This window comes from Rhinatrema bivittatum, chromosome 3 (genome assembly GCF_901001135.1).
Source record: "Rhinatrema bivittatum chromosome 3, aRhiBiv1.1, whole genome shotgun sequence".
Taxonomy (NCBI): Eukaryota; Metazoa; Chordata; class Amphibia; order Gymnophiona; family Rhinatrematidae; genus Rhinatrema; species Rhinatrema bivittatum.
In genome coordinates this window covers 445141244-445154006 of record NC_042617.1, presented here as the reverse complement: position 1 = coordinate 445154006, position 12763 = coordinate 445141244, and the positions used below count along the sequence as shown (strand labels likewise).

General features: G+C 43.6%; 1 protein-coding gene across 2 annotated transcripts in view; it reads left to right on the top strand.

Moving 5' to 3' along the window:
* MBOAT2 (membrane bound O-acyltransferase domain containing 2) overlaps positions 1-12763 on the top strand; it is a 625362-nt gene that overhangs the window by 590949 nt on the left and 21650 nt on the right. For both annotated transcript variants that reach the window (XM_029595828.1, XM_029595829.1), the window contains one exon: positions 7049-7181. In XM_029595828.1, coding sequence (XP_029451688.1) covers positions 7049-7181 — 133 coding nt within the window. The remainder of the gene's footprint in view (positions 1-7048; positions 7182-12763) is intronic.

Genomic DNA, 12763 nt, shown 5'->3' with positions numbered 1-12763 from the left:
AGGTGGAAAGGATCAATGTGTGGAGAGTGACGAAGAAATGGCAGAAATATTAAACAAATACATCTGTTCTGTGTTCACTAAAGAGGACCCTGGAGAAGGATCGGCCCTAGTTAACAAGAAACTGGAGGGGAGTGGAGTAGATGTAACTCCATTTACAGTAGAAAAAGTATGGGAAGAGCTGGAGAAACTGAAAGTGGACAAAGCCATGGGACCTGATGAGGTTCATCCCAGGATACTGAGGGAGCTCAGAGATGTGCTGGCGGGTCCGCTGTGTGACCTGTTCAATAGATCCCTAGAAACGGGAGTGGTGCCGAGTGATTGGAGAAAAGCGGTGGTGGTCCCTCTTCACAAGAGTGGGAACAGAGAAGAGGCTGGCAACTACAGACCAGTTAGCCTCACTTCGGTGGTGGGAAAAGTAATGGAGTCACTGTTGAAAGAGAGAATAGTGAACTATCTACAGTCGGGAGAATTGATGGACCAGAGGCAGCATGGATTCACCAGGGGAAGATCCTGTCAGACAAATCTGATTGACTTTTTTGACTGGGTAACCAAGGAATTGGATCGAGGAAGAGCACTCGATGTCATCTACTTGGATTTCAGCAAAGCTTTTGATACGGTCCCGCACAGGAGACTGGTGAAAAAAATGAGAAGCTTAGGAGTGAGTGCCGAGGTGGTGGCCTGGATTGCAAACTGTTGACGGACAGAAGACAATGTGTGATGGTAAATGGAACTCTCTCTGAAGAGAGAGCGGTTTTAAGTGGTGTACTGCAAGGATCGGTGTTGGGACCAGTCCTGTTCAATATCTTTGTGAGCGACATTGCAGATGGGATAGAAGGTAAGGTTTGTCTTTTTCCGGATGACACTAAGATCTGCAACAGAGTGGACACACCGGAAGGAGTGGAAAGAATGAGACGGGATTTAAGGAAGCTGGAAGAGTGGTCGAAGATATGGCAGCTGAGATTCAATGCCAAGAAGTGCAGAGTCATGCATATGGGGAGTGGAAATCCAAATGAACTGTATTCGATGGGGGGAGAAAGGCTGATGTGCACGGAGCAGGAGAGAGACCTTGGGGTGATAGTGTCTAATGATCTGAAGTCGGCGAAACAATGTGACAAGGCGATAGCTAAAGCCAGAAGAATGCTGGGCTGCATAGAGAGAGGAATATCGAGTAAGAAAAGGGAAGTGATTATCCCCTTGTACAGGTCCTTGGTGAAGCCTCACCTGGAATACTGTGTTCAGTTCTGGAGACCGTATCTCCGAAGAGACAGAGACAAGATAGAGGCGGTCCAGAGAAGGGCGACCAAAAAGGTGGAAGGTCTTCATCGAATGACTTATGAGGAGAGATTGAAGAATCTAAATATGTCCACCCTGGAGGAAAGGAGGAGTAGAGGTGATATGATACAGACTTTCAGATACTTGAAAGGTTTTAATGATCCAAAGACGACAAACCTTTTCTATCGGAAAAAAATCAGCAGAACCAGGGGTCACGATTTGAAGCTCCAGGGAGGAAGACTCAGAACCAATGTCAGGAAGTATTTCTTTACGGAGAGGGTGGTGGATGCCTGGAATTCCCTTCCAGAGGAAGTGGTGAAGACCAGAAGTGTGAAAGACTTCAAAGGGGCATGGGATAAACACTGTGGATCCATAAAGTCTACAGGACGTAAATGAATGTGGGAAAAAAAAAATTTGCATTCACAAAAAAGCAGGGAGTAGCTTGCTTTTTATGGCAGTTACTACCCCAAACCAAATAAGCCTGATACTTCACTTTCAATGCATATCCAGCATAGCTCTCTGCTTCAACGGCAGGGGGAAAAGTCTGACACTTCAAGCATATCCAGCATAGCTCTCTGCTTCAATGGCAGGGGAGAAAGTCTGACACTTCAAGCATATCCAGCATAGCTCTCTGCTTCAATGGCAGGGGAGAAAGTCTGACACTTCAACCATATCCAGCATAGCTCTCTGCTTCAACGGCAGGGGAGAAAGTCTGATACTTCACTTTCAATGCATATCCAGCATAACTCTCTGCTTCAACGGCAGGGGGAATGAAGAAAAGTGGATCTATATACAAACAACCAACAAGGATTGAATTACATAGTCTGGGTAAACAAATAAGCATGGGTGTAGCTTGCTTATTGCGGCGGTTACTACCCCTAACTAATTAAGTTAGATATTTCACTTAGATGCAGCTCCAACACTGCTCTCTACATTAATGCTGGGGGTGGAAGGGAAATGGAACCAAAAGGTTACTAAGAGCCAAGAGAAACAGATAAGTATGAAAAAACAAAAGTGTGAAACTTGCTGGGCAGACTGGATGGGCCGTTTGGTCTTCTTCTGCCGTCATTTCTATGTTTCTATGTTTCTATTATCATAGGATTGCATTATCCCTTTGTTGCCTGAAATCAATTAAATGATTCTATGAAATTTTCAGACATGATCAATCTCAGAACTGGCTGTGATGATTTGTGAATTTTAGCCTTGTTTCTTCTTCCTCCTCTGATCTTCCAGTGCAAATCAAAACCAGCTTCAGCTGATTAACAGTGCTGTAAGACTTCATAACTGGTAATTCATAAACTAGTAAGAATGTTTCTTCATTTTAGAACCTCTCTTCCATGTAGCCTTGTGATCCCAGCTACAGTCTTTGACCATAGTTCCTTCTAGAATCTGATGCGCATGCAGCCTGAATCCAGCTACTAGGTGTCACCATCGTACAGTCACTAGGATCTATCCCCTGCTGCCCTCCTCCCATGTTCTGTGCTGTTACTCTTTAAATGCATCATCTGCCAAATTGTCACTGAGCACCAACTGTGTAAGAAGCTAACTTTAGCCAAAATAGTATACTGTCAAAACACTAAGGTGTTCAGAAGTGCTCATCTGTGGTGAGGGAATATTTATCTCCAGATTCTCAAACACTGGACTATAAATGCTGAGTGACAGAAATATGCAAGTTTTGCTTTATCTCTTTGGTAATGTTTGATTTTTGTGTTTAGTCATTAAGCAAAGCAATTTATTTCTGTTTTATTATATTTTGAGCTGGCAGTTTCCTTCTGCTCCTTGTGGGCAGAATTGGCCTCTACTGAAATTGAGGCAGCAACCGCCTTTATTCAATGCTATTTGGGGATTCCTCTCCCTTTCCCCACCCTCCTACCCTTCTATCTAGCACAGCCATTTTCAGTGACAATCCTTTTGTCAAGAGCCAGAGATCATGGCTTCCTCCAGAACTCAGTACACAGCCATAATCATGACATAGATCACGAAATCCATTCTTCATCTAACAGGTCCATTCTTTCTGTACAGCTACATCTGTGTTCATGAAAATGGTTTGTATTGTGAAAACAAATCATATTCTGTGGCAAGTATATATTAGGCAGGATTATTGATTGGCACTGAACAGCAGCAAATGGTACATTCAGTGCCTTGCATGCTGATTGGTAGTTATGGACTTCACTAACATATACCAACTGAAATGATCTAAATATAAGCAATGAACCTTGTAAAAGACTTTGGAAAACAAAAATCTGTATGCTGATGATGGAAACCTATTTTGTTCAACCTGCAATGTGTTGTATCATACATGGTGAGCAACAGTCCAGCAAAACTGAAAGAGGATTGCAGATGGTGCACTGCAAGGAAATAAGAAGGCAAAAAAATGAAAAATATATATCCGTTTTTACGAAGATGATTGAGAGCTCTGAGTTACAGTGGGGCTTGTTGATGTGCAAATATACCAATAGGAAATTTTGATCACCTGAAGCTCCGACAGTTCATACAATGGAATGTACCAAATGGCTTACCTTATTCAAATAAGCTACAAGAAGTCTACCTTCCAAAAGTCTTTATTACACATCTACTGGAGATAAACTCTTTAATACTTATGAATATTTTGTGATAGTTTCTGGTAAGTTCATCGATGAACAAGATAGCTACATACTCCATGTTAAATTTCATTTTTTTTTCTGACAATGTTAAGATTTACAGCCAAGAAAGCTTACTATTTTGCTAGTGAATTTATTTATTTTTCCTTTACAGACATTTGATATTCCGCCTTTTTCCACATGTGACCTCAAGGCAGATTACAAAATAAGTTTTTACTAACAATTGCAGTACATTTGTCAAAGGTCCTTTACCATCAAGTTAAATCAAACTTAGAATAGATAGCATTAAGAGACTAGGGTGTATAAATTGTTAATGTTTACTTGACAGTTCAGGTAGTTAGGTTGGAAAGATTCAGTGTCTTCTGCCAAGGGGATTCTAAGGGAAGTTATTGCCAAAGATCAATACTTACCTTGCTTTCAGGAAAAAAACTAAAGACTGCTCATTGCATAGGGGTTGTGCTTCCAGATTTTTAGAGCATAACTGAAGGCATAAAGTCTCATACAAGATAGTCTAGCCAAAGCTAGAGGAGGAAAGAAGAACCATTTAGAAGGATTGAGTTCTCTAATGGGAGTGTAGGGGAAAAGAAGTTGAGAAGAGATACTTAGGTGCTTGTTTATTCCTGCTCTTGTAGATGAAGCAGAGGGTTTTTAAATTGTATCCTGCTTTCGACTGGGAGCCAGTGTAGCTAGTATAGAATTGATCAGTCACTTTAGTCCTTTCCAAGATTCTAGTGATTGTCTTCTAGTGATTGTCTTCTGTAGAAACTGGAGACTTTTCAGACTGTAATGTGAGCTGCCAATAAGTAGAGAGTTGCAATAGACGATTTGGATGATTTAACACTTTTGTTTAATGGTAGCAAGATTGTGTTTATCAAGGTAGTTGTACAGTTGGTGAATCTGGTGCAGATGCATAAAGGAAGTCCTTACTTACTACCTTAGAAACATGAGTTTCCATTTTGAGATTCTGATTGTTGAACCCCTAGGCTCTGTACTAATTCCTTAGGTTGCAAGAGGTACCTGCCCAGAAAGTAAAGATCAAAGAGGATGATCTTAATGATTGAACCCAGAAGAGTTCTGATATGGCGGGGTTTAATTTGAGTTTGCGATTGCTAAGCCATTGGGTTACTGCCAAAAGAGAATCATTGAGATTGGCAATGGATAAGGTTTGGGTTGATCTCAATTTTATTCAGTTGGATGTCCTCAGCAAATAAATGGCATTCAATGTTGAAGGATTGAATGAGGTTGCAAATTAGTTGAATATAAATGTTGAAAAGGGTCAGGGAGAAGACTGAACCCTAGGGCACGCCACAGGAAAGATCTCTGGGATTGAATGGTTTTACACTGTTAACTATACTAAGGTTTCTCGAGAAATCATTAAAACAGTTTCAGAATGCAGTGCAAACTTTGCCAAAATTTGTTTGCTTAAGGGATTATGCAGCATACATAATAAAATGTTTAAAACATGCTCTCCATGCCAGTGCTCCTCTAATTTCTCATCACTGAGCTCTGGAGATGCAAGTTTGGAAAACTTTATTAACTTGTTAGCAGTATTAAAAAAAAAAATCTTTAAACATTGTCTCAGCTGCAAATACTGAAACTGATAGGCTTGTAGGACTTAACTATTGTACTTCCCACTGAGCCAGTAATAGCTCACTGGAATACCTGGTTTTGTGTTATATAATATCATTCAATCTACCTGAACTACCACCAGATTTCATCACTGAAGAGCTCACACTGACACTGAAAACTCAAGCCTTAACAAACCTTTTAACCCTCGTAAAGGACACTCAGCTGAAATGAGAAGTTCAGTTCATTGCCAAGAATGCTACAGCACTGATTGTGATATGTTGAGAATCCGACCAAATAACTATCTAGAGAGCTTACAATCAAGCAACAGATATACTATTCTGAGATGAAGTACTGTCAAATGAAACTCATTCTCAAAACGCCAACTTTGACAAAATTACTCAACAGGTGTGTTACAGTATGCCAAAGAAGCTTAGATAGTATTACTGCAATGGAGAGCAGTCTAGCAATGATGGCAAGAATGCTGCAGAAGCAGGCTTGAAGGTTCCGGCATCCTGGAGCACAAATAAAGCAGTTAACGGTGGACTTAAATGTATTATGGAGATTTGACACACACTGTAGACTGGAGATTTTTGCTTAGAAAAATATTTCAAAAGAAATGGACACTTTACTAGCACTACAGTTGTGGAAGTCAGAACCCTCCCCCAACAAGGATAACTCAGTGTTTAATACCAACAAACTTGGTGGATGGAGAAAGAATGGCCTCTAAACACTGCAGAGACAGGTTATGAAAAAAGGCATAAGGGCAGGTTGTGCCATGCTCACATTCAACCAGTGACTTCAGAAATCCTCATTGATGTTTTGGTATGATGTGTATAGCTTTTTCAGAGATGGGGAGCATGGAAAAGGGGGAGGAAATTTAGTCGTACTAGGATGTGTATATGTATTTTTGCTTCTGTGGGAGAACAGAGGACAGAGAATGAAAAATAACACTCTTGTTGTTTATACCATGAATGCTCGCATTCAACCACTAACTTCCATATATAAACTATTTAAAGACTGTGTCTCCTTAACACAAAAATACAATGAATGTTAACCTCAGGGCTTCAAATATATATATTTTGTTGATTGGAAATTATATATGCCTAATATATATTACTGTATTACACCTCCATGAAAATAAATATTTCAGATAACTGAAATCTTGAAATTCTTTCTTTTTAAAATTTGCATGCACCGACCATGAATTAGGTAGGGCTGTAGACATGTATCCTGAGTGTGACCACAAGATGTCACCATTCCATAATAGTTGAGTCCCTCCCCTTGGGGCTGGGAATACTGCCTCCGTGGTATCCCCAGAATCCGGGCTCAGAATTGAAGCCTGATTTGCATCATGGCACCAAGTCATTGAGTTGGTCAAGTAAAGCATTTTTTGCAGCTCATAGCATAAAATGGCATCACTTTGTTCAGGTCCGTTATAAAGAATGCTAATAGAATCTTTAATAAGGTAATAAGGTTTATAGAAGCAGTATCTTCCATGATAGGTTGCATATACAAGAGAGATGGAGAGGTTCAGATTATGAATACTGCTTCTAACATTGTACTGGAGAAGTGTGTCTCTTTAATCTATTAATTTCTTGTATTTCCAGAATCTGCTATGAACGAGCTTCCTTGAACCCCACTGCCCAAACCTTCTTGCTGTCTGCTATATGGCATGGAGTATACCCAGGATATTATTTAACATTTTTTACGGGGATATTTATGACTTTCGCAGCACGAAACGTGAGTACTTTGGATTTTACTGGCATGCTTCAGAAGTGGATTCTAAAACAGGGAGCAGAGGCTGATCCCACACTGTAATTTCACTGACATAATGCAGGGTCCAACCTAGCATCCCAAATCAGCATCCTTTAAGTAGCACTTGATCTGTGTTATTTCAGAATTGGAAAGATTTGGGGAGAAAGATTTCTTTTGCTGTAAAATTCTGTAAAGTTTGGAAACCTTTGGGGATGAATTTCCAAAGCCGTTTATGTACATAAAACACAAGTCTGAACACACAAATGGCTGTTCTACAATAGCCTGGGGCTCCGTGCACATAAAGGTATGTGTGTAACCCAATTTCCCATGTATTTTTCCATGCACTGGCGAACATTATGGAGGCAGCATGGGGACTTAAGTGCATACTTTTTCATTTTCAAAAGTGTACACGTAAGTTAACCCACATAAGTTGCATCCTGCAAAGCGCAGGGATAAATCTGGGCCTGTTATTTTGTATGCGGTGAAAAGCACTTACCCGAGCAATTTCAATGCAAACTTATGTACATACGTTGGCTTTGAAAATGGTGGGTAAAGTCTACATTGTAAAAGTTACCCACAGCCTCTCCCCCTACACTTGCAGATATAACATTCTTCCCCCCCTGTAAATAGGTGATACTATTAAGGGGCCGATGCAATACAGTCGGACGCGGGTAAAATAGACGCTAATCCACCCCCTAATGCAATAGGGGGATTAGCACCTATTTAACACTCATCCGAAGTGGAGTCAACGAGTTAGCGCTCATCACATGTAAATGTATGTGAATAAGGCTATTACTCATTCAGTCCAAATGCAAAAATATAAATGTGCGTTAAAAGCTGAGTGCATTGAAAAGAAGTACAGAAAAGCAGAAAAAAACAGCTTTTCTGTACTTCTTTTTTAAAGTTAAAAAAAAACAAAACTCGGCAGGCCGCCGAGTAGTGAAGACCAACGCCGGTAAACTCGGCCTCTGTTTTCATAACCTGCCTCTCTGCCAGTAATGAAAACGGCCGTCAGTCTTCATAACCGGCAGCCACAGTGGGTCGCGTTAGCAAGGAGGCGCTAAGGTCGCGCAAACGACCCTAGCGCCTCCTTCCTAGCGCGACCCCCTAATTTACATATTGCATGGAGCCCCCCTTGGGGGTGCCATGCATGCGTTAAGAAAGTGGGCGCTGAAAAGTCAGCGCCCACTTTCCGCGATGATTATTGCATCGGCCCCAAAGTTAGTCAAGTAGATCTCTAACCACAGAGTTTTGTTTCAGTTCTATTTCTGTAGGCCTAAGATAGCAGGTGTCTAAATTCTGCACCCAGTCCTTAATTACATGGCAACCAATTTCTCCTGTATTTAAGTCTTCCTCCTTGTTTATCTTTTTGTCAAGGCTAAAAGGCAATGGGCCAAACATACCAAGTATTTTCCTAAGAGAACAGATTTGTAGAAACCACTTAATCTGCTGACTGCTGTTTTTCTCTTATCTCTGTTAAAGCAGCTTTCAGATTGTTTCCTCTCTCCAGGACTCTGTCATCTCCCAGGCATTCCTCATAATCTTTTTTTTTTTTTTATTTGGGCTCAGCAGTTTCTTTCAGCTCAGTCAGGGTTGGGATCTAATACCATGAGCCTTCATTGGATTCTACCCAGGGATTTTTCTTCTATTTTATATCTCCTCCCAACTTAATTTAGTCCAGTCATTGCAGTGACACTCCTCAGCTAGAGACTATGCACCAGGGTTCTCTCTGGAATCCTGAAGTCATGGGCTCTGCTTGCAGCCACTGAGTGCTGCCACTGTGCAGTAACTATGACTCCTCCCCGCCAGGGACTGTGACTGTTGCCCCTTCCACATTCCCGGACTTGGTTGGCTTATGGAGCAAAAACCCTGAGCTGGGAAAAAAAATCCAGATACCTCAGAATGGAAGTGCAGAGTACTGTGCCTCACCTTAATTCTCTCTTCACACCTTTATCATTTGTGCTTCAAGAAGGCAGGCACAAGTTTGGACACCATCTCCAAACATATGTCTATATTTCCGATTTTCCTATAGTGTGTAGACAGAGCAACTCAGGACCAGTGGGTTTATGCTCCCCTGCTAGCAGATGGAGACGGAGCAAGCTGACATCACAGTATATATATAACTCCTGCAGTGTCCCCAGTATTCTCCATCTCCAGATAGTGGACGTGCATCTCCCTGTGGTGATTGCTTTGAGCTTTTTGAAAGGAGAAATTTGAAATTCTAAATTCAGGAAAAGAAAGCCCCGCTCTCCTGTGGTGTTACCTAAAGGTCCCTCCCCCAGTTGAGAATTCCTGAGGCGATTTCCGTGGTCCCTCAGAGGTGTGTCTTGGTCCGGTAGCTGGGTTTCCCTGCGTGGACTTAGCTGCTAGGGCAGCTGAAAGGCAGTGGGTGCAGGAGGCTGAGTGCAGCAGTGACAGCAGATGCCTTCTCCCCCTGCAGCTGGAGACTGTCTCTGTACTCAGCCATTAAGCACTGAGCTCAGGTAAGGTTCAAAAACAAAAAGGAGAAAGTTTTACCTGGATCAGAAACGGGGGTTTCAGGACTTCCTCCTGTCTCCATTCTCTGCGCGCCATACCAAAGTTCGTTCCCACTCCCGTTGGGGTTGGGGAACTGGCAGCCTGGCGGGTTAAGCAGCCCCCAGTGGGCTAGGCTCCAAACTTAGGCTTTTTTCTTGCATGCCGAACGGTAGGCTGCTGTGGCCGTTTTCGCAAGCTCTTGTGCATGTTTAGCTGCCCTCTGTAGGCTGTCAGTATGCGCAGTGTGTCTGCTCTGTGCACACGTGCGCTCAGTTTTTCGGCGTGCTTTTTACGAGCACAAACGTTTTTACATACTTAGTTTTTGGGCGCATTTCATTTGAGTGCAAGCCGTTCCGACGCATGTTTACAGCAGCGATGGCACTGGTAAGCAAGAAGCTTAAGTGTCTTCCTATTTGTATTGCCTGTCATATTAGTTTCTCAGCCTTACCTGGCTTCTAACCTGTGCCAGCACTGCTCAGAAACTCAGGGAGAGTTGTCTTCCTCGGATTTTGCTAAGCCTGGCTCTTCCCATTCTGATGATGGGTTGTCCCAGCCTTGACTGGAGGGATGCCAGATCTTGGTTCTCCATTTACTGGCTCCTCCGCTGGTGAGGGCAGTTCTGTGGGATCAGCTCCAGTTCTGGCTGCTTTTTCTTGGGTGGAAATTTTTGCAAGGCTTTCAAGCCTTTTTTCAGGCGCAGTCCTCCGCTTCCCCCATTTCTGTCCAGTTGGACCCTCAGCTGGTGGCTCCTTCCTCTTCCAGTCCCTATGCGTAAGTGCCAGGGCTTGCCTCTGCTCCCTGCAGGTGTTCCTGACAGGAATCCAGATGGCACTGATAATGAGGTTGATCCTGATTCCCTGGAAGATGGGGAAATTCCTCCAGGGTTGGAACCATATCGAACTATGTTGCGGTTCTTTCATAGAGATGAACTGCCGGCCCAGATTTCCCATACCTTGAAACAACTTAGGTGTTCCTGGTTCGGATGCTATGTCAGAGCCGAGGAAGAATCCCATTTTGGTTTCCTTACATAAAACCTCTTGTTTTTTTCCCAGTGATGAATGCCATCCAGGAATTGATTGATCTGGAATAGGATGCCCAAGAGAGGAGTGGGCTCGGGTGGTGGACCTTCCCGAGCTTCCCAATGAAGGTTTGCCAATCCACCTTCCAGAACAGGAAATAGGGTGGGTGGAGATCACGTCAGACCAGTGGGTCTGGGAGGTGATACACAAAGGTTATGCACTGGAATTTCACGGTATTCCTTGGGACGTGTTCATGGTGTCCCCTTGCCACTCCCCACAGAAGAAGCAGGCAGTGGAGTTCACGCTTCAAAGGCTGCTCAGAATGAGGGCTGTGGTTCCGGTGCCTACATCTCAAGAAAGCAATATATATTTATTTTGTTGTGCCCAAGAAGGGCTCCTTTCATCCCATCTTGGATCTCAAAGGGTCAACCGTCACTTGAAGGTGACCATTTTTGAATGGAAACCTTACGCTAAGTAATAATGGTGGTTCAGTTGGAATTTCTGACCACCTTAGATCTGTCAGAGGCTTACCTTCATATTCCCATCTGATTGGAACACCAACGGTTTCTACACTTTGCGGTGTTGGGGCACCATTATCCGTTTTGGGCACTGCCTTTTGGTCTAGCCACTTCTTCCAGAACATTTTCCAAGATTATGGTGGAGGTAGTAGCAACCTTGTGAAAAGAAGGAATCCTGGTGCACCTATATTTGGTTGACTGGCTAATTAAGCCAGTCTCAGGAAGAGAGCTGCCTGGTGACATACAAGGTGATCTCCTTATTGCAGGAGCTCGGTCTGGTGATGAACCTGACCAAGATCAATCTTCAAACATCCCAGTCACTGGAGTATCTGGGGGTCCGGTTCGACACGGGACAAGACAGAGTTTTCCTACTGGAAGTTCGGATCCAGAGATTGATGTCTCAAGTGCGTCAGTTGCTGAACACCATATACCCGATGGTATGGTCCTACCTATAGGTACTCAGCTTGATGGCAGCTACCCTGGAAGTGGTGCCGTGGGCAAGGGCGTTTATTCGTCATCTTCGGCACTCTCTGCTATCTCGTTGGAACCCGCAGTCTCAGGATTATGTGGTTCAGCTCCACTTGCCGCTGGAAATCTGCTCCTACCTCCAGTGGTGGTTGAAGGAGAATCATCTGAGAAAGGGAGTTTCCTTGTCCTCTCCGGCCTGGTTGGTACTCATGACAGATGTGAGTCTCCATGGTTGGGGGGCTCACTATCTGTAGTTAATGGCCCAGGGGCTCTGGAATGCCAGAGACCTGCTGGAACATAAATCACCTAGAGGCCTGGGCGGTACAGCTAGCATGCTTGCAGTTCAGCCCACAGGCTGTGGAATCAAGCGATTTGCATGATGTCGGACAATGCAACAATGGTGGCCTATATCAATCGCCAGGGAGGAACCAAGAGCCAGCAAGAGTCGCAGGAAATAGTCCAGCTGATAGAATAGGCAGAAGGTCATCTGCAGATGATCTTGGCCTCTCCTATTACAGGAAAAAACAATGTAAGAGCAAACTTTCTCAGCAGGGGGAGTCTGGACCCAGGAGAGTGGGTGTTGTCAGCTGAGGCATTTCAGCTGACAGTGGATCGCTGGGGCAGTCCATTCCTAGACCTGCTGGTGACTTCTTGAAATGTGAAGGTTCCTCGCTTCTACAGTTGCAGGAGAGATTCATGGTCCCTAGGATTAGACACTCGTACAGGTCTGGCTGGAAGACAGATTGCTTTATGCCTTTCCTCCGTGGCCCTTACTAGGCAGGATAATTTGCAAGATCAAAGGCCACAGGAGGCCACTATTCCTGGTGGCGCCAGACTGGCCCAGGCGACTGTAGTATGTGGATTTGAGGTGACTCCTGGTGGAGGCCCACCTTTGTCTTCCGCAGCACATTATTCTCACAGGACAAGCAAGGATGGTAGTCCTCACATATGGGTGACATCATCAGGATGGAGCCCAATCACGGAACACTTTTATCAAAGTTTCTAGAACTTTGACTGGCACCTACTGGGCATGCCCAGCATGGCA